The following is a 16909-nucleotide window of genomic DNA, read 5'->3' as shown; positions in this document are numbered from 1 at the left end:
TGTCATGGCTGTCAGTTCAACACCATCCGATGTTGAACTAGCTCTCTTTTATATGCTTGTAACTCTCTCCCAGTGTATCTAAAGGTGTCATCGTAAATCTCAGTGATGTTATCTACCAAGCTGGCTAATGCTTGGATATACTTAAAATTTATGACTCCTCTGGCGGTATGGGTGATATCTAATGCAATGAGGAGTTGGATACCGAATGATTTGTGTATCAATTCAGAAGCTAGGGGTTCTTTCTTGATTGTTAAATCCCTTTTATGGATTTGGTCATAATGGGTATGAGTGTAAGGAGGAGGTATACCTTTGTGTATGCTTACCATTTCATCATGTGTAAGGGTCATCACTTCAGGTAACACTCTACCTAAATAACAAATTCCCACGTTCATGGAGAGCCATTTGTACGCCCTTCTACCACAAATATAATAAACATCGTCAGGGAGAAAATAAGGGACAGAATATTTCATGATTTTGTCACACATTATCCATAAGAACATTCCTGTCCCCTGCTCCCTGACTTGTTCCTCACAGGTTTATGGCTGTAGGGTCATTTTACAGTAACCGGCTGATACTCTGCCGGCCATCATTTTACTTTTCTTCACAGTGTAGACATATTTATAGTGTCTCCCACTGGTGCGGATTTTTAACAATAATTCTTTATCAATAGGCTCTCCATCTGGACGCTGGGAGTAAGTTATCGTCTGGTTGTGCCATGTCACTTCCCAAGTACCAATCATTCTGGAACTAGAGAAGTTCATACATACCAGGGACTTATCCACTTGGTATGGGTGTAATCTAAGACTAGGGTGCCTGGTATACAGGTATCTCTTATCCAGTGGCCTCCCTTTATTTAATACGCTTATCTCAGAGCTATTAAGCGGGTATGGGACTAGGCCTACGCTACTTCTTTTATGTAGTACTTGTGAACACACCCAGCATTCTGTTTGGTTTAAGACCTTACCCACTAGTGAGTGGTAATCACTCAAAGGATGTCTGCCCGTAGTTGCCTTACTCATCGACTGACATCGCTGGATGCATTTTCTTCCATTTTCGGCTGACAATATCTACAGACACAGTACTCACCAGACAATAATTCATCACATAGCCCTTGAACTACGTTTTTCTCATACCTTTTACCTTCTCCTGTTATGGGTAAAGTATCAAGCTGGTTTAGGGATTCTACTTCACCCATATCTGGGTCCATTATTACACTTTCAGAACTCCGCTCCGATCGCTCTAGAATGTGGCAGCCACCGAGTATCCTTGGATGAAGAAGAGGAAACAGGAAGAAAACAAAGAAATAGATACATAACTGTGAACCTGTTGCTTGGAGTCCTTCCATCATCTCTACCAGGGGACGTTTATTTGCTCTGCTCTTTGACCTTTGCTTGCTCAGGTTGCTTGACCTTGGCTGCCTTTCAGTCTTCCCGGAACAATGCTTCTAGCTATACTTCTTCTCTTTCGCTCTCTGCACACGGGAACTCTGGGTTACTGGCTTTCTTGCAGTGGGACTAATGTATCCAAGTCTCTCTCTTTCTGCGACTTTAATTGATGTAGTGCTGGTCAACAAAACTTGGTACGGTCCTTCCCAACGGTCTATCAAACAACCTGAGCGTAAAAAATTTCGGATCATAACAAAGTCTCCTGGTTTAAGATTATGACAGTTCTCGATAGGCATATCAGGTGTCAATAAATTCAGCTCCTTTTGTTGTTTCATTAGCTGTTTGTTTAGCTTTAGGATATACTGTACAGTTAGCTCATTGTTACACTTGAGATCATCCTGTGGGTCTATCATGATGTGTGGCTGCCGACCAAACAATATCTCGAAGGGGGACAAGTTGAGCGGAGCCCTGGGAGTGGTCCTAATGCTATACAGCACAATAGGCAGTGCCTCTGGGCATAACAACCCTGTTTCAGCCATAACTTTACCCAATTTGTTCTTAATAGTACCATTCATTCTCTCAACTTTGGCGCTCGCCTGGGGACAATATGGAGTATGAAGTTTACTATTAATCCCCAGGAGTTTACACATGATTTGGAAGACCTCTCCTGTGAAATGAGTGCCTCTGTCACTCTCAATGACCTTTGGGATACCATATCTACAGACAACTCTTGACATATTTTCTTGGCTGTAAAGGTAGCAGTGTTGGAGGCAGCGGGGAAAGCCTCCACCCAGCTGGAAAACATGTCAACACATACTAACACATACTTCAAATTTCTACAGGGTGGTAACTGTATGAAGTCGATTTGTATTACCTGGAAAGGGCCTTCTGTAGGAGGGATGTGGGATGGCTCTGTTGGGATGGCTTTTCCAATGTTCTTCCTCAAACAGGTGAGGCATGACATTGCCACTCTACCTGCTTGAGAAGCGAACCCTGGTGCACACCAGTAGGCCTTTACCAGCTTGCACATACCTTCCTTCCCAAGATGTGTCAGCCCATGGGCCGCCTCGGCTAGACTAGGAAGGTATGCCCTGGGGGCCACTGGTTTCCCGTGTCCATCTCTCCAAAGTCCGGTGGACTCTTGGCCACATCCCTTCGACTTCCATACTGCTCTTTCCTGTGGGGAACACAAATTCTGCATGTCTATCAATTTAGATGTGGATACCATGTTCAGTGTACAGAGGTTTGTAGGATGAGTGGGAATATTTACAGGTAACAAGAAAAAAAGGGGGGGGGGTGGGCTGCGCTAATAAAGTGCTGTTAATATGCAATAATTAGCAGATGAAAAAATAAATGGGAGATTGGTTAGATCTAGCACAATTTAATACAATTTCTAAAATGCAAAGCCAGAAAGTACCGGCTAAAAACAATTGACAATAATAAATGGGAACATTAAAATCATCATCTCACCAGACCGAACCACATGGAGGTGAAACCCGGAGAGTCCCAAGTGTCCAGAGGAAATGCACTGGTAGCATCCACTTAGTGGTGGGGGTAATCCGGAATGTCCACATGCTATTGCTGGTAAAGTTGCCAAGCTGCAATATGGAGGGAGGGCACAAAGATGTAAAAGCCAGGAGTGGTCCAAGATGGCACGAATCACCAACTCCTGTTGCCGGATGTTAAAGGCGTGGTGTCCTCAACCTCTACTATTGTTGCAGAAATATTTGTAATCCGATGGATAAGTTGGCCGGAGGGCCAGAAAAGCTGATGGTGGTTCTTCCGGGCAATATAGAGGATAGTTTCCTCAAAGTGGTTCACCTATAGAAGTGGTAGGGTTAGGTGAGGCAGAAATCCTGACCGGTTTCGCTGCTCCAGGCAGCTTTATCAAAGGATAACTGACACATGGTACATTCTGGTTTAAATACCCTATCACATGGGTCATGTGACCAAACCGGTCAGGATTTCTGCCTCACCTAACCCTACCACTTCTATAGGTGAACCACTTTGAGGAAACTATCCTCTATATTGCCCGGAAGAACCACCATCAGCTTTTCTGGCCCTCCGGCCAACTTATCCATCGGATTACAAATATTTCTGCAACAATAGTAGAGGTTGAGGACACCACGCCTTTAACATCCGGCAACAGGAGTTGGTGATTCGTGCCATCTTGGACCACTCCTGGCTTTTACATCTTTGTGCCCTCCCTCCATATTGCAGCTTGGCAACTTTACCAGCAATAGCATTTGGACATTCCGGATTACCCCCACCACTAAGTGGATGCTACCAGTGCATTTCCTCTGGACACTTGGGACTCTCCGGGTTTCACCTCCATGTGGTTCGGTCTGGTGAGATGATGATTTTAATGTTCCCATTTATTATTGTCAATTGTTTTTAGCCGGTACTTTCTGGCTTTGCATTTTAGAAATTGTATTAAATTGTGCTAGATCTAACCAATCTCCCATTTATTTTTTCATCTGCTAATTATTGCATATTAACAGCACTTTATTAGCGCAGCCCACCCCCCCCCTTTTTTTCTTGTTACCATATTGAACAGGACTAACTACCCTGTCCCAGGGCAGCTGCTTAGGAAAAACAACTCAGGTCAGGCGCACCTGACCCCGAGCCACCCAGTGTGACCCGGGTTCATTTTTCTTTCTCCATGGAATATTTACAGGGCATGCGGCCCTTTTCGCTGCCTCATCAGCGCGGCTGTTACCAAGGGACACCGGGTCCTTCTCTGATGTGTGAGCTTTGCACTTGATAACAGCCACTCTGTCTGGAAGCTGGATAGCTCCCAGAAGTCTTCTAATGTATGTCGCATGCGCCACTGGTGTGCCAGCCGCCGTCATGAAATTTCGGAGGCGCCATAGGGCTCCAAAATCATGTACTACTCCGAAAGCATATCTGGAGTCGGTATATATGTTAACTGATTTTCCTTTGGCCAGTTCACATGCTCTGGTCAGTGCCACCAGTTCCGCTACTTGTGCTGAGTGAGGTGGTCCTAAGGGTTCAGCTTCCACAATACCTTCTCCATCTACTACCGCGTAGCCTGTGCACAGCTCTCCCGTCTCCGTTTGTCTATGACAGCTACCATCAGTGAATAAGGTTATGTCTACCTCACTTAATGGGCTGTCGCTTATGTCAGGACGTGCTGTAAAGGTCTGATTCAGGTAGGTCATGCAATCATGTTTGTCCCCACCTTCACCAAACTCTGCCTTACCATATTCAGCAACATTCCCATCACCCTCCACCCTTTGTGCCTTGGAGGGCACATGAGGAAGGAATGTGGCTGGGTTTAGTGTGTTGCATCGTTTGATGGTAATATTTACTGGGGCCATCAGCGCCAGTTCCCACTTGGTAAACCGTGCTGAGGACACATGACGTGTTTGGGCAGAATTTAGGAGGGCAGAGACAGCATGGGGAGCATGAACAGTTAAATCGTGTCCCAATACCACATCCTCACTCTTGTTTACTAGTTGTGCTATCGCAGCCACACTTCGTAAGCAAGTTGGGAGTGAGCGTGCTACTGTGTCCAGCTGGCCACTGTAGTACGCTACTGGTCGATTGGCATCACCATGCTTTTGAACAAGTACTCCTGCCGCACACCCCGCTGATTCAGTTCCGTACAGTTCAAAGGGTTTCCCATAATTTGGCATTCCCAGTGCTGGGGCCTTTGTTAGGCTCACCTTTAGTTCCTCGAAAGCCAGCTCAGATTCCTCAGTATGAGAGACCCGGTCTGGCTTAGTTGAGGAAACCATCTCTTGTAGTGGTAATGCCAGAATAGAGAATCCTGGGATCCAATTGCGACAGTATCCACACATGCCTAGGAACGTACGGATCTGGTGCTGGGTCTGTGGCAGTACCATGTTTTGAATCGCTTGGATTCGGTCGTCGGTGAGGTGTCTCAGCCCTTGGGTAAGGCAGTGGCCCAGGTACTTAACCCTGGTCTGGCATAATTGTAGCTTATCCTTTGATACTTTATGTCCTGTCTCTGAGAGATGCATCAGCAGCTGTCTAGTGTCATCCACTGATGACTCCAGTGACTCAGAACACAACAATAAGTCATCGACATATTGTATTAGTATCGAACCACTCATGGGTTGAAAGGATTGTAAACAATCATGCAAGGCCTGGGAGAAGATGCTGGGGCTGTCTATGAATCCCTGGGGGAGTTGTGTCCAGGTATACTGTACTCCTCTGTAGGTGAAGGCGAACAGATACTGGCTGTCAGGGTGTAAAGGGACAGAGAAAAACGCAGAACACAAATCAATGACTGTGAAATGGGTACAGTGAGGTGGTATTTGCATCAGGATGACAGCTGGGTTTGGCACTACGGGGAATTGGCTCTCAACTACTTTGTTTACCCCTCTTAGATCCTGCACTAGTCTGTAGCCCCTCCCCCCGCTCTTTTTCACAGGAAAGATGGGACTATTGGCCGTGCTGGAAGTTCTAACTAGGATTTCTTGTTGGAGCAATCGCTGGATCACTGGGTATACTCCTAGTTCAACTTCAGGTTTTAAAGGGTATTGCGGTATTTTTGGGGCTATCCTGCCTTCTTTTAAGCGGATCTCTACTGGAGCTACATTTGCCATCAGCCCAGCATCCTGTCCATCTTTAGTCTAAAGGGTACTCGGTATTTGTGCTGTAATTTCAGCTACCCTAGATGGATTTGACTCTACAACAGTTAAATACAACATTAGCCTCTGAGGACTGTCCAGCATATCTTGCACTTCTTGTGTAAGATTTCTAGGAGTGTCCAGAAATACCCCATCAGGGGTGCAATAGATGACACATCCCATTTTACATAGTAAATCTCTACCCAGGAGGTTAGTCGGGGGCCGCTGCAGCCAACAGGAAAGAATGTTTGGTATGCAGAGGCCCGATTGTAACCTCCGCTGGTTTCGTCAGTGGGTAATGTTGTATTTTTCCTGTTACCCCGATTGCTGCTACTGATTGGTCAGTGAAACCCAAGTGAAGAGGTGTGTTGAGAACAGATCTGGCCGCCCCTGTATCAACCAAAAAGGTTTGCCTTACTCCAGCTATATCAACCTTTACCTGAGGTTCCTCTCTAAGGTGTTGTGTTAATCTAACTGGCTGTAGGATACAGGTATGACCTGTTTCCTATTGTCTTACCTGGGTTGCCCTTAGTACAGTGTCAGCCATCAGATGGGGAGGAGGCATGTTGCGTGACCTGTCTGTCTCCTCCCATTGTCTAGGGGTTGGGTATCTCCGTGTCTCACCCTGGTGAGGCTCCCAGTCTCGCCTATGTGTTTTGTAACTCCTGGGGTTTCCTGACTTGCATTGTGCTGAGTAGTGTCCCTCCTTGTTGCAGTTGAAGCAAATTATTTGCTTTCTACCTGTGTCTCTGGTGTTCTGGTGGTATGAGGTCTTGTTAGGGGCCTTACTGAAAGCTTGGATGCTAACCATCATTAATTTATCGGCTTGCAGCTCTCTGTGTTTCCTAATGTTACGGTCGTGGTCCATGGCAGATTCCCGTAGGGCATCCACTGTCATTCCACGCCAATTTGGGAAAGATGTTTGGACTCTGGCTCTCAGATTTTCTCTAAGCCCTTCCACTAGCACAGAGACAATCATCTCCCTCAGGTGGGGGTCGTCCTTAGGCTCGGAGACACCAGTGTATTTTGATACCGATAGCAAGGCCTTAGCGAAATAATCAGCAGCAGATTCACCATCCTTTTGTTTGATGGTGAATATCTTGCTATATTCCACTGCCGCAGGAAAATATACTCCCAATTGTAAGTTGATTAGGCGTATATTTTCCTGGTTGATCTCATCATTTATTTCCTTGTCCCCTCTCAACCCACTATCCTGAATGAATTTCGGGATGTCTATGTGGGTAGGGAGACAGGCCCTCAACATGATTCTCCAATCCTTGTTGGTGGGTTCATCAGAGTTTCCCAGATCCCTTACAAATTTCCGGCTCAATGCCAGATCTTTCCTAGGATCAGGGAAATCTGTAATGATGGACCGCAGCTCTAACCGTGTCCATGGGTTTAGCATGGTCATCTTTCTGGTAGGTATCACACCCTCTCTGTCTGCCTTACCATAGGGAACCTCCAGTGTGCGTACAGGGTATGTTTGTACCACATCCGCATTACTGGGACCTGGTGGGGAGTCGTCTGTGTCTGTGCTGTGTGGTGCTATCTTACCTGAGTCCATGACTATGCTGTTGGCATCAGCCGTCTCCTCTCCCTGTGCAGGGGCCCCAGCAGCAGGTTTTGCCGGTTCAGCTTTTCCCTCAAGCATATTAATTGCATGGGAGACGGCCAGTGCCAACAGCTGCTCGTTTTCTTCTCGGGTTTCCTTATAAGGGGATAAGACAGGGTACAAGTTAGCAACGGTTACATTATTACTCATGTCTTGCTTATTAGTTCTTAACCCCTTCGGCACATATGGGGGTGGGGGAGCTGTAGCGGTTGCGGTTGCATTCTTATTGTGGCTGATTGTATCTGGTATTGCCAGACATCTGATTCCCCATTGTTCCTGTCCTTCCTTCTGCCACAATTTAAGAATTTCTATGTGCTTCACTCTCTTCTTACGACTGGAGAGTAGACATATTTCATCTTTTACTGCCGATAAGATTTCTGGATCAAAGCTACCAACACTGGGAAATTCTAACTTGCTGCCTTGTGTCATCTTTTTCCATTTCTTTTGGTAAACAACTGCTCGTTCACCGTGCTTACAGCACATAATGAAGGCTGCCGACCCTTTAGGTCGACTAGCTTCCTCCCTAACTGACATGTTATCACTGCGTGACCCGTTATTACCCATAATTACAGGAATAAACGTTCACAGCTAGTAGACACCGGTGGGTTGTTACTTGTCTGAGAGCTCCTCAAACACTCACTTCTCAGCGACCTAGAACACTCCCACAACCAAGTGAGGTGCGAAGGCTACGAGGCAATATTACTCAATCACCAAGTCTTTCAACTAATAGCGAACTACTAGTCAACTTGCAAGGTGCGGCCAAATTTTTCCAGGACACAACAAAACTTGTTTTTCCTGTATCCCCAAAAACTGGTTTTTCTAAAGCAGCTGATCGGATCACTGGGTTCCGATTTAGCTTCTTGTACCCTCCTAGTGGATCAAAATAGGTAGTTCCACGGAAGGGGCAGTTCCTATGGGCACGTCGTCACGTGCACCCTGTCCTACCCCGGACTGTCCTACACTGGACTACACTGCGCTTGAGTCGTGCCGTCACACACCCGTTCACCTCAGTTTTGTTTCACACTGGGTGCTAGTTACACTTTGGTCTTATGCTTAAACTTGAAATATTTCTGTACAGAAAAATCTTCCCAGGCTGGTAGCTTCTCACTAGGTACTTATGCAGGTATAAATCCCTTTTAAATGGCTATAGGAATCTATTAAAATAATGCTTGAGTTGCTTGTTTTTGAGAAAATGAACAAAAAGAAAAACTTATTTTCTCTTATTAATCACCGCCTTATCCACAGTATATTACTATACTGTTTTAAATAAAGCTAGTGATTCAATACTGTTCACCTTTGAGTTCCTATGTGTGCTGCATGTGCAGTGCCAGTGAACAGCCACGTGTGTATGTGTGTTTTGTTAAACCTGTTCACAGGCCGCCGATGAATCGGCCACCCACGTGTTCTATAGTGTATTTTCAAGGTTGCGCTCGGGTTTCACTATACGCAGTAATTGCGCCTAAATGTGGAATAAATCCCTTAACTTTGTCCGAAAGTTACGTATCAAGATGCAAAATAAATCCCGCACTTAATCCGTAAATAACGTACAAAGATGCGAAAATTTCCCTGATGTGAGCACGTGCGCGCGCACCTTGCGTAATACACAATAGACACTTTACGTTACTGTAAAAGGCCCAGAACTTATCGCCACGTGGTGGAGTCCCTGGCCCTGCAGTAACTAACACTAAAAGTTATAGTTTTGCACAGAGGGGATCCTCTATGTACTATAATAAAACACAGGCCTTTGTCTCCACGTGTGCGAACCTTATCGCATGTGGCACATATACCGTGATGAACAAACAACTCAAGACACTATACCCCGTTAAACTACTTGTGGCAGGCAGAAGTACAGTTTACTAAACACTTAAATATGCTTTAAAACACGTGGCTTAATGTTTCCTCGGATTTCACTTATTGTACTTCGAGTTCAACGCTAGCACCTCTCGAACCCCGCACCGCCGCGGACCTGGCCTATCCAGCAATGGATAATAAATACTTCCACCCTTTTGCTGGTATAGGTCAAGCCGCGCGCCTGGTACTGAGCTCTAGAGTGTGAAACGGCCGGACGCAGCCCCCAATTGTTAATGTCGATATGTTATGACCAAAGAACAATAAGTGAAAAGCGTATGTTACGTATTATGTTCGTAACCTGCGTACCTCTTATACCTAGCTACGTGCGAACAAAACGTAGCGCAGTCGTAGCGTACCTTTACTGTGTGTAATACACTGAAGAACCAATACGTTAATAAGAGATCCCTTCGCAGTACTTTGTCTCTAATCTGCGAATACACCTTTGAGGACAGTGTCCGTAATATACCTTGTCGCTATATACGAAATAACCGACGAGACCACAGTATAGAAGCAAGGAGATAGAAACTCCGTAAATGATGTATTAAAGTCCCTAATGGACAAAAGGGGTTTACAGGAATAGAAAATAACAGGTATAACAAGTAATGCAATAGGCTAACAATGAGTATAATAATCAAGCTCTACTAGGGGAAGAAAAACAGACACAGGATACAATCAGCCAACAATACAATAAAAGAAAGTACAGTGAATGCAACCATTTACCGTCTCATCAAATATGCGCAGCGCAGTCCGGTCGGAGTTCACTATGTTCAGGTTTGAACTATAGTCCGGTCAATGGTCAGGGAAAGGAAGATGTGCCGAAGTGACCAAAGCCGCCCTGGGTCACCTATCTTATAGGGTCAGAAAGGGGAGGTCAAAGGCCATTCCTATTGGTCAGGGTTCGTATGTCAAGTCCTCTGTGATTGGGGTAAAATGAGGCACCTGGTTTGGATAGGTGCAGGGGAGTGACCTTTGGAGTCCTTTGTCTGTTGGTATCGTCGTCAGGGGTTGTAAATAGCAGTAAGAACCGGTTACAACTAGATTCTTTTGTTATACACTTTTTAACAGAAACCGTCTTGGGAATATGGATTTTGTCCATAACTATCGGACCGTATGAATTGCGAAATATTCGCAATGACCGGAATACTGCGCATAAGAAACGGAACGTAACGGTACTAAACATTATACAGACGGATGTATGTAATGCTAACTAAGCTATGTGTGGTGCTCTAAACCTTTAACTATATACATATTTAGTGTAAGTATGTTATTATGAATTTATGTGTAATAGTATGGCTGCGCTTCTGGTCCACTTTGTCACACAGACTCGGGTATGGAAACTTTATTTGCGCAACTCTGCGAACCAAAATGGCGGTCATACTATCCTAAAATGGCGTGTGTGCAACTCGACTTTAACATTACACATTAGTGATATGCAACCACCCACCATTGTATGTCAACGCACATAATGTAGTCTAAAGACATATATTACAATTAGGATATACAGAATACCTCCAACACAGGAAAATAATAGTCCATCCACCTGAAGGCACCATTCAGGATGGACAGGGTAAAGATATACAGAGGATTATAGTTGGGGATCATCTTGTGCAAAAAACAGCTCGTGTTAAATTCAGGTAGGATAGCAGGAAATCAAATCATAGTTTAACAATATGGAAATAATGATGTCCATCTAATAAAACAAAACAAACACAACAGAACCCCAAAACAAACCACCCCTAAAATGTTCCCAAAGCAAACCACCTCATAACCCCCTACCCTGTGTAACCTAACCCCAACCTAGGAAATACCTGGATCCGACCATTTCATTTTTAAACAGATTTAGATTATACACACCAAATTATACCCCACCCACAGTATCCAAAGCTCCAACTCTTGGACGGGGGACTGTCTATTTTGTCAATGGGCTCCATAATTGTTGATGGTAGCCCTGTGCTCAGTGCTGCATTATTTCCTGATGGCAATTTCCCCTTCAGCTTAGTGTCTCATAAATGTGCCGCAGAGTAAGATTTCTTATTACTTCTGTATTGCCCTCAGTGGAGGAAATATCAGGCTGTGCCACAGCAGTTACAAATGCCCTTTACTGTGACACAGTTGTAGTGAAAATGCCACATGCTCAAAGCCAAGAGCGTTTCGTGGTGCTGGCTGCAGTGTTTCACTGACCTAAAAATCCCAGGTTTTTTCACATGTATGCTCTTGGAAATGGTGACAAGGTAAAAATCCCGGTTTTAGTGACCCAGGATTCTTACCTGGGAATCAAGCAGGGTTTTTAGCGGGTCTTTCTCGAGTAGGCTGTAGTGGAAACAGCTCTTACCTGGGATTTTTCAGAAGTCACTGATAGGTCCCGACTGGGCGTTGGCTGCTGATGTCATCACCCAGGGACCAGAGAGGAGAAGACACTGAACGCTCCACATGCTGCCGCTGTTTGGCGACTCCTGCTTTTGGGCGACAGTGTTTGGAGAGGTGGCCAGAGCTTGGCACATGCCGCTGGAATTCTGCATAGGCTGTTTAGAGAGGTGGCCAGAGCCTCCACTTCTCTTGCTTCCCTTCCTTTGTCCCCTTTTAGTAACCTCATTTTTTGGTGCCAAAATCAAGGCCATTTAATATGATAACATTCAGTGGAAACGGTGTTGACCTGGGAAGAACAAGTGTCCAGTGGAAATGGAGACATTGGAGAGGGAGACCTGGCAAAATCCCATGTAAAAAAACCAGGTCAGACCAGGCAATGCGGTGGGAAAACTGTTATTTCAGGGTCTGGTTAATCAGTGATGAACATTGAAGAGGGGAAAACGCAAAATCCTATAGATTTAGTCGAGGGTTATTGTGTTTTGTTTTTTTTCCAAAGCAGATAACAGCTACAGCTATGTAAAATGTGCACATACAGTTGATATATCATTTTCATCACGTGTAGATGTTGACCAGCGCAACAGTCATATCCTGGTTGGGTGTGGTATGGGGCTTCGACAGTCAGTATCTCGACTGCCGGTGCGACAGGGGGGCGAGCACAAGAAGCCCTTTACAGGCACACTGCGGGCCCGGTGGCCTGCTACGCTCACCACAGGTTCTATTCCCCCTCTATGGGGGTCATGGACCCCCACAAAGGAGAATAGCCCCTGTGAGTCAGGATCCCCCTTGTCGGAGCACCGGCAGTCGGGATCCCAACATCAGGATACTGACTGTCAAACCCCACTGTCAGAGCGTCATCCAGCACCCATCCTGGTTACCCAGAGACTATAATAACCTTTTGGCTGCATATATAATACTAGTTTCTCTTTTACAGTCTCAGGTTCACAAATAAATATGTGGCAACAGACCATTACAAATGATATAAATATGGATTGGCAGCTTAGATCTGTTATGGCCGTCCTGTCTTTTGATTAGTCTGGTCATCTTACCTGTATTAGAGTTTGGATAAGGATTCCTTTCCGTATTACATTATTCTGTGAGCTCTATATAGGTGCAACAGTTTATTTTCTTTTTCCATCTATAATCATATTTACAAAGACAAATATCTAAATATAGATGTTTAAGCCAGTTAAAGCGTCACTTCTGGAGTAAGCTTGCTCCGTAATGTGTTGTAGTTAAGTAATTGCATTGGATAGGCCAACAGTGTGTGATAATAATTGCCTTGTTAGAGGCATTCTGAGAGCCATGTTTGTCTCTGAGAAAGGGGAATAAGTAATCAGACAATGAGATAAAGGGATAGATATTTTCCATCTGCTCAGAGGAAGCCTCTGGGAATCTCTGATTACAGGTTTCTGTGTCTTTGCCGCCGCCTCCTCTCACTGGTGCACCCATTGATTTTAGATAGTCTTGTTTGGGATGTAGAGTTGAGAACCATAGAGGATAAAATAAGTAATTGCAAAGGAGCCAGAGATCTGCAGTGCACATGAATAATACAGCAGAGGAATAGGACAGGTCTGCAGATGCTGGACTCAGACCACAGAGATTAGATCAGACTCCAACAGACCAGTCAGATTTGGACCCCATGGGTGCTAGGTAGTAACACTGGTTCCTAAATAATATGTGAATGCCAGAATATTGAGGAAAGGTCTCTGTATTATTGGGATAAAAAAGGGTTATGGTAACCCAAGTGGTTCATGTTCACCCTAGGGTAATAAGCTGGCAACCCAGCACTGCATTAGACTACACTGAAGCCCATGCACTGCTCATCCCCACATAATCTCTCATAGAAGCTATGTGGAGCTGTGGAATATAAACATGCAATATCCTTGTTTGTTTTTTTAACAACCTGAATAATGCAGCACGGAAGGTGTAATGGTTAGCATTACTGCCTCACAGCGCTGATCATGGGATCATTTCCCACCATGGCCCTAACTGTGCAGAGTTTGTATATTCTCCCCGTGCTTGCGCAGGTTTACTCCAGTTTCTCATGTTTCCTCACACGATCCAAAAATATACTGGTAGGTTAATTTGCTCCCAACAAAAGTAACCCCCATAGATTGTAAGCTCCATTGGGTCAGGGACTGATGTGAATGTTTAAATCTGTAGAGCGCTGCAGGATATGTGTGCGCTATATAAATAACTGTTAATAAATAAATAATATTGCGTTGTAGTGACTGCTGTCTATAGGACGCACTTAGCCACCATCTCTTTATCTCTCCTGACCGGTAAAATACATAAAATCTGGGCCTTTAATATTAACAAATAGACTACCTTATATTTAAAAGGACAGAACAAAGCATTTGGCACGCTATGGTGATTTTTTAAAAGATAGAATATAGTGAGAAATGACATTGAGTTTTTATTGATTTTTGTTAGCTAATGTGATTACTTACAATTGGTGTTTCATTTCAGGATGCTGGGTTTCGGTTTGATGACAATATTATTAAGCTGGACATCTTTGGCACTTGATACGTCTTCTGCTGTGGTAAGTTTCCCCACTCTATATGACCTATGCAGCATTCTGCCTACACTGCTACATCACATGCACTCACTCATGTATTACTATAAAGCAGAGCAGTGTGATAATCGCTGGGAAAAAAATGCGAGGTCGCAAAAATAAAGAATTGCTTTATGGGACTCTACTTATGTTCAATCTATGTAAATAGATAAAACATAACTTTTATTATACTGTACGTGATAAGAGACAAAAAAAACCCATATAGGGTGAGATTTAATAAACCAGGTTCATATTGCAGTGTAAATGATTGCCGCTTTAAAAAATTCACTTCCTGAATCTCTCATCCTATTAAATCTCACCCTTAGTTTCACACATGAGTACCGGTATATATCGCAAATTAAAGAATAATACATTTTAACAAGAATAATGGAGTAAAAAGAGAATCAAATATTATAGGGAACATCCTCTATTGGTTATGGCGAAATTATAATAATCCCAGTTTGCGGAGTATATTATCAGTGTATAATATCACAAAATATATTATAGTTGAGAATCATCCATCTGAGTCTTAATCTACCCCCAAGAAATAAAGACTATTGTATTGATGTTATTAAAAGCATTGGGTCACTTGATACAAGAATTTGTCAATGTATGTTATATACTGGTCTCTTAGGTGATAGAGCAGTCCTCCAGTTATCTCCAAATATGAAAATTCTGTTATCAGGGCTGAATCGGCCTCATAGGTTTTCAGCAGTTTTTTGTAGATACGGACCCAAATGATCAGTGTGCCCACCAGCCACTGTTACTTCTGCTCCTGTTTTCTCCCACTGATGATAGGAGTGGGAAAAGTCCAGCGATCTCTGCCATACTCCCCTTGCTAACGCCAACTTAATTTTTTTTTCAGTGCAGGTATTGTGCTGTCCTTAACAGCTAAGAAGCATGCTCAGTATGTTAATAGTGCACCTGGGTACTGCTCTATCCATTACCAGCCAGAGCAAGTGGCCACAATAAGTTAATATTTCTCTACTTGATTAATTGGGGGGGTTGGTGCGTGTATTTAAAAGTCACAGCTGCTTCAAATGTAGCCCCTTTTAACATCAGCTCTGAGTGCTCTGTCCCATTACAGGGTGTCATAGGATCAAGGTCTGTGTAGGAAATTAATTTTGTCTTCTCTGGGGTCCTCCTTGGGGCATTGTAACCAGATTACCATGTGTCCATTTAGTTCCTCTAATTCCATTAGTACTGTGATGCTATTTTCTCGATGACCATGTTGGCATAGCACTTCCTTTTGTGTTGTATACAGATGTGTCGGTACTTATGTATTATCTGGGCTCCCATGTTAAATGCACCCCATTTTTTCATACCCCTACTATCCAACTACGCATGGAGTTGATTTTATATAGTGTGGCGAGCGCAGCGAGCCACCGTGCCCGAAGCGTGGCGAGCGGACGCGGTCTCATAAGAAAAACGGGAGCCCAGATATTACATAAGTACCGATGTGTCCTCATACATCTAGCCTCAATACTTCATGCATCAGGAGATTTGTGACGTGAATGAGTTGGCAATTTCCTTTCAACATAATGCCATGTTAGAGTTTTCATGGAAAACACTGTAACATACAGTAGCATAGCACTTAGTATGATGATATCATTTTAAACAGCAGAAGCTGCTTGTGTCTGCATAGAATAAATATTAAATGGGGGAGGAGGCTAGATGTATGTTGGCACACCTGTAAATGTTAGTCTAAATACTTAAGTGTGATTACAGATTACATCAGCAATGTTATTTACATAACAAAAAAAAGCCCATGCCAGTGGGAGTCTGCTTACCCCTTCCCCTGTCCCCCCTCTTTTTTTCCTTTTTAAAAACATAGTTGAAACTCTGCTACGTGTAATCTATCCTTCGTTTATGAAAATGATATTACAAAATATAAACCATTTCTACAATGCCGTAAAGCACAATTTGATATTATATATTAAACATACAAAAATGCATTTGTAGTAACTTTGGTGTCTCCTCTTACTCATCCATCACGTCTCCCACTAGATTGTAAGCTCTTTGTTTTACTCTTTGTCTGCATTTTTTTAGGTTTGCCTGTTATGTCCCTAGTTTAAGCATGTTTCCCAACTGTCCTTAGCTGCAGCCTTAAGGCCCCCATACACTATCCGATTTTGGGACGATTTCATCCGATTTCGGCACTTTGTGCCGATAATCGGGTGAAATCGGCCCAAAATCGCAGGTGTGTGATATCTGATCCGATGCGCGGTCCCGTGCGCATCGGACCGGATCAGGGAGGTCGGACGGTCAGTACATACGATCACGTCCGACCTCCCTGCCCACCTGACAGGCATATGCATGCAGACACCGGGGGAGCAGTGGGGCGGGTAGTGGGTCCCTGAGCGCCGGGGAGTGCTGACCTGGCCGGGCGGTGATGTTCATATATATCAGCAGCGCTGCGGGAGTCGGGAGGGGACGTGGTGCCGGGTGCGGCGAGTGCTGCTGGCTAACCTGGCCGGGCATGTGAGAGAGCTCTCAGCCAATCAGAGAACGGCCGGTCATT

The 16909-nt window shown here is 44.3% G+C and overlaps 1 protein-coding gene and 1 long non-coding RNA gene across 2 annotated transcripts in view; one reads left to right on the top strand and one right to left on the bottom strand.

Annotated features, from left to right (window-relative positions):
• Positions 1 to 16909, bottom strand: part of LOC146008918 (uncharacterized) — a 118580-nt gene that overhangs the window by 43443 nt on the left and 58228 nt on the right. The window lies entirely within an intron of this gene.
• Positions 1 to 16909, top strand: part of TTYH2 (tweety family member 2) — a 128873-nt gene that overhangs the window by 84916 nt on the left and 27048 nt on the right. The window contains exon 6 of the mRNA XM_083148742.1: positions 14304 to 14376. Within this exon, the coding sequence (XP_083004868.1) occupies positions 14304 to 14376 (73 nt within the window). The remainder of the gene's footprint in view (positions 1 to 14303; positions 14377 to 16909) is intronic.

Source organism: Crinia signifera, chromosome 6 (assembly GCF_055691185.1).
Source record: "Crinia signifera chromosome 6, ASM5569118v1, whole genome shotgun sequence".
Classification (NCBI taxonomy): domain Eukaryota; kingdom Metazoa; phylum Chordata; class Amphibia; order Anura; family Myobatrachidae; genus Crinia; species Crinia signifera.
Note: the sequence above shows the minus strand (reverse complement) of the source record. Positions and strands in the feature narration are given on the sequence as shown.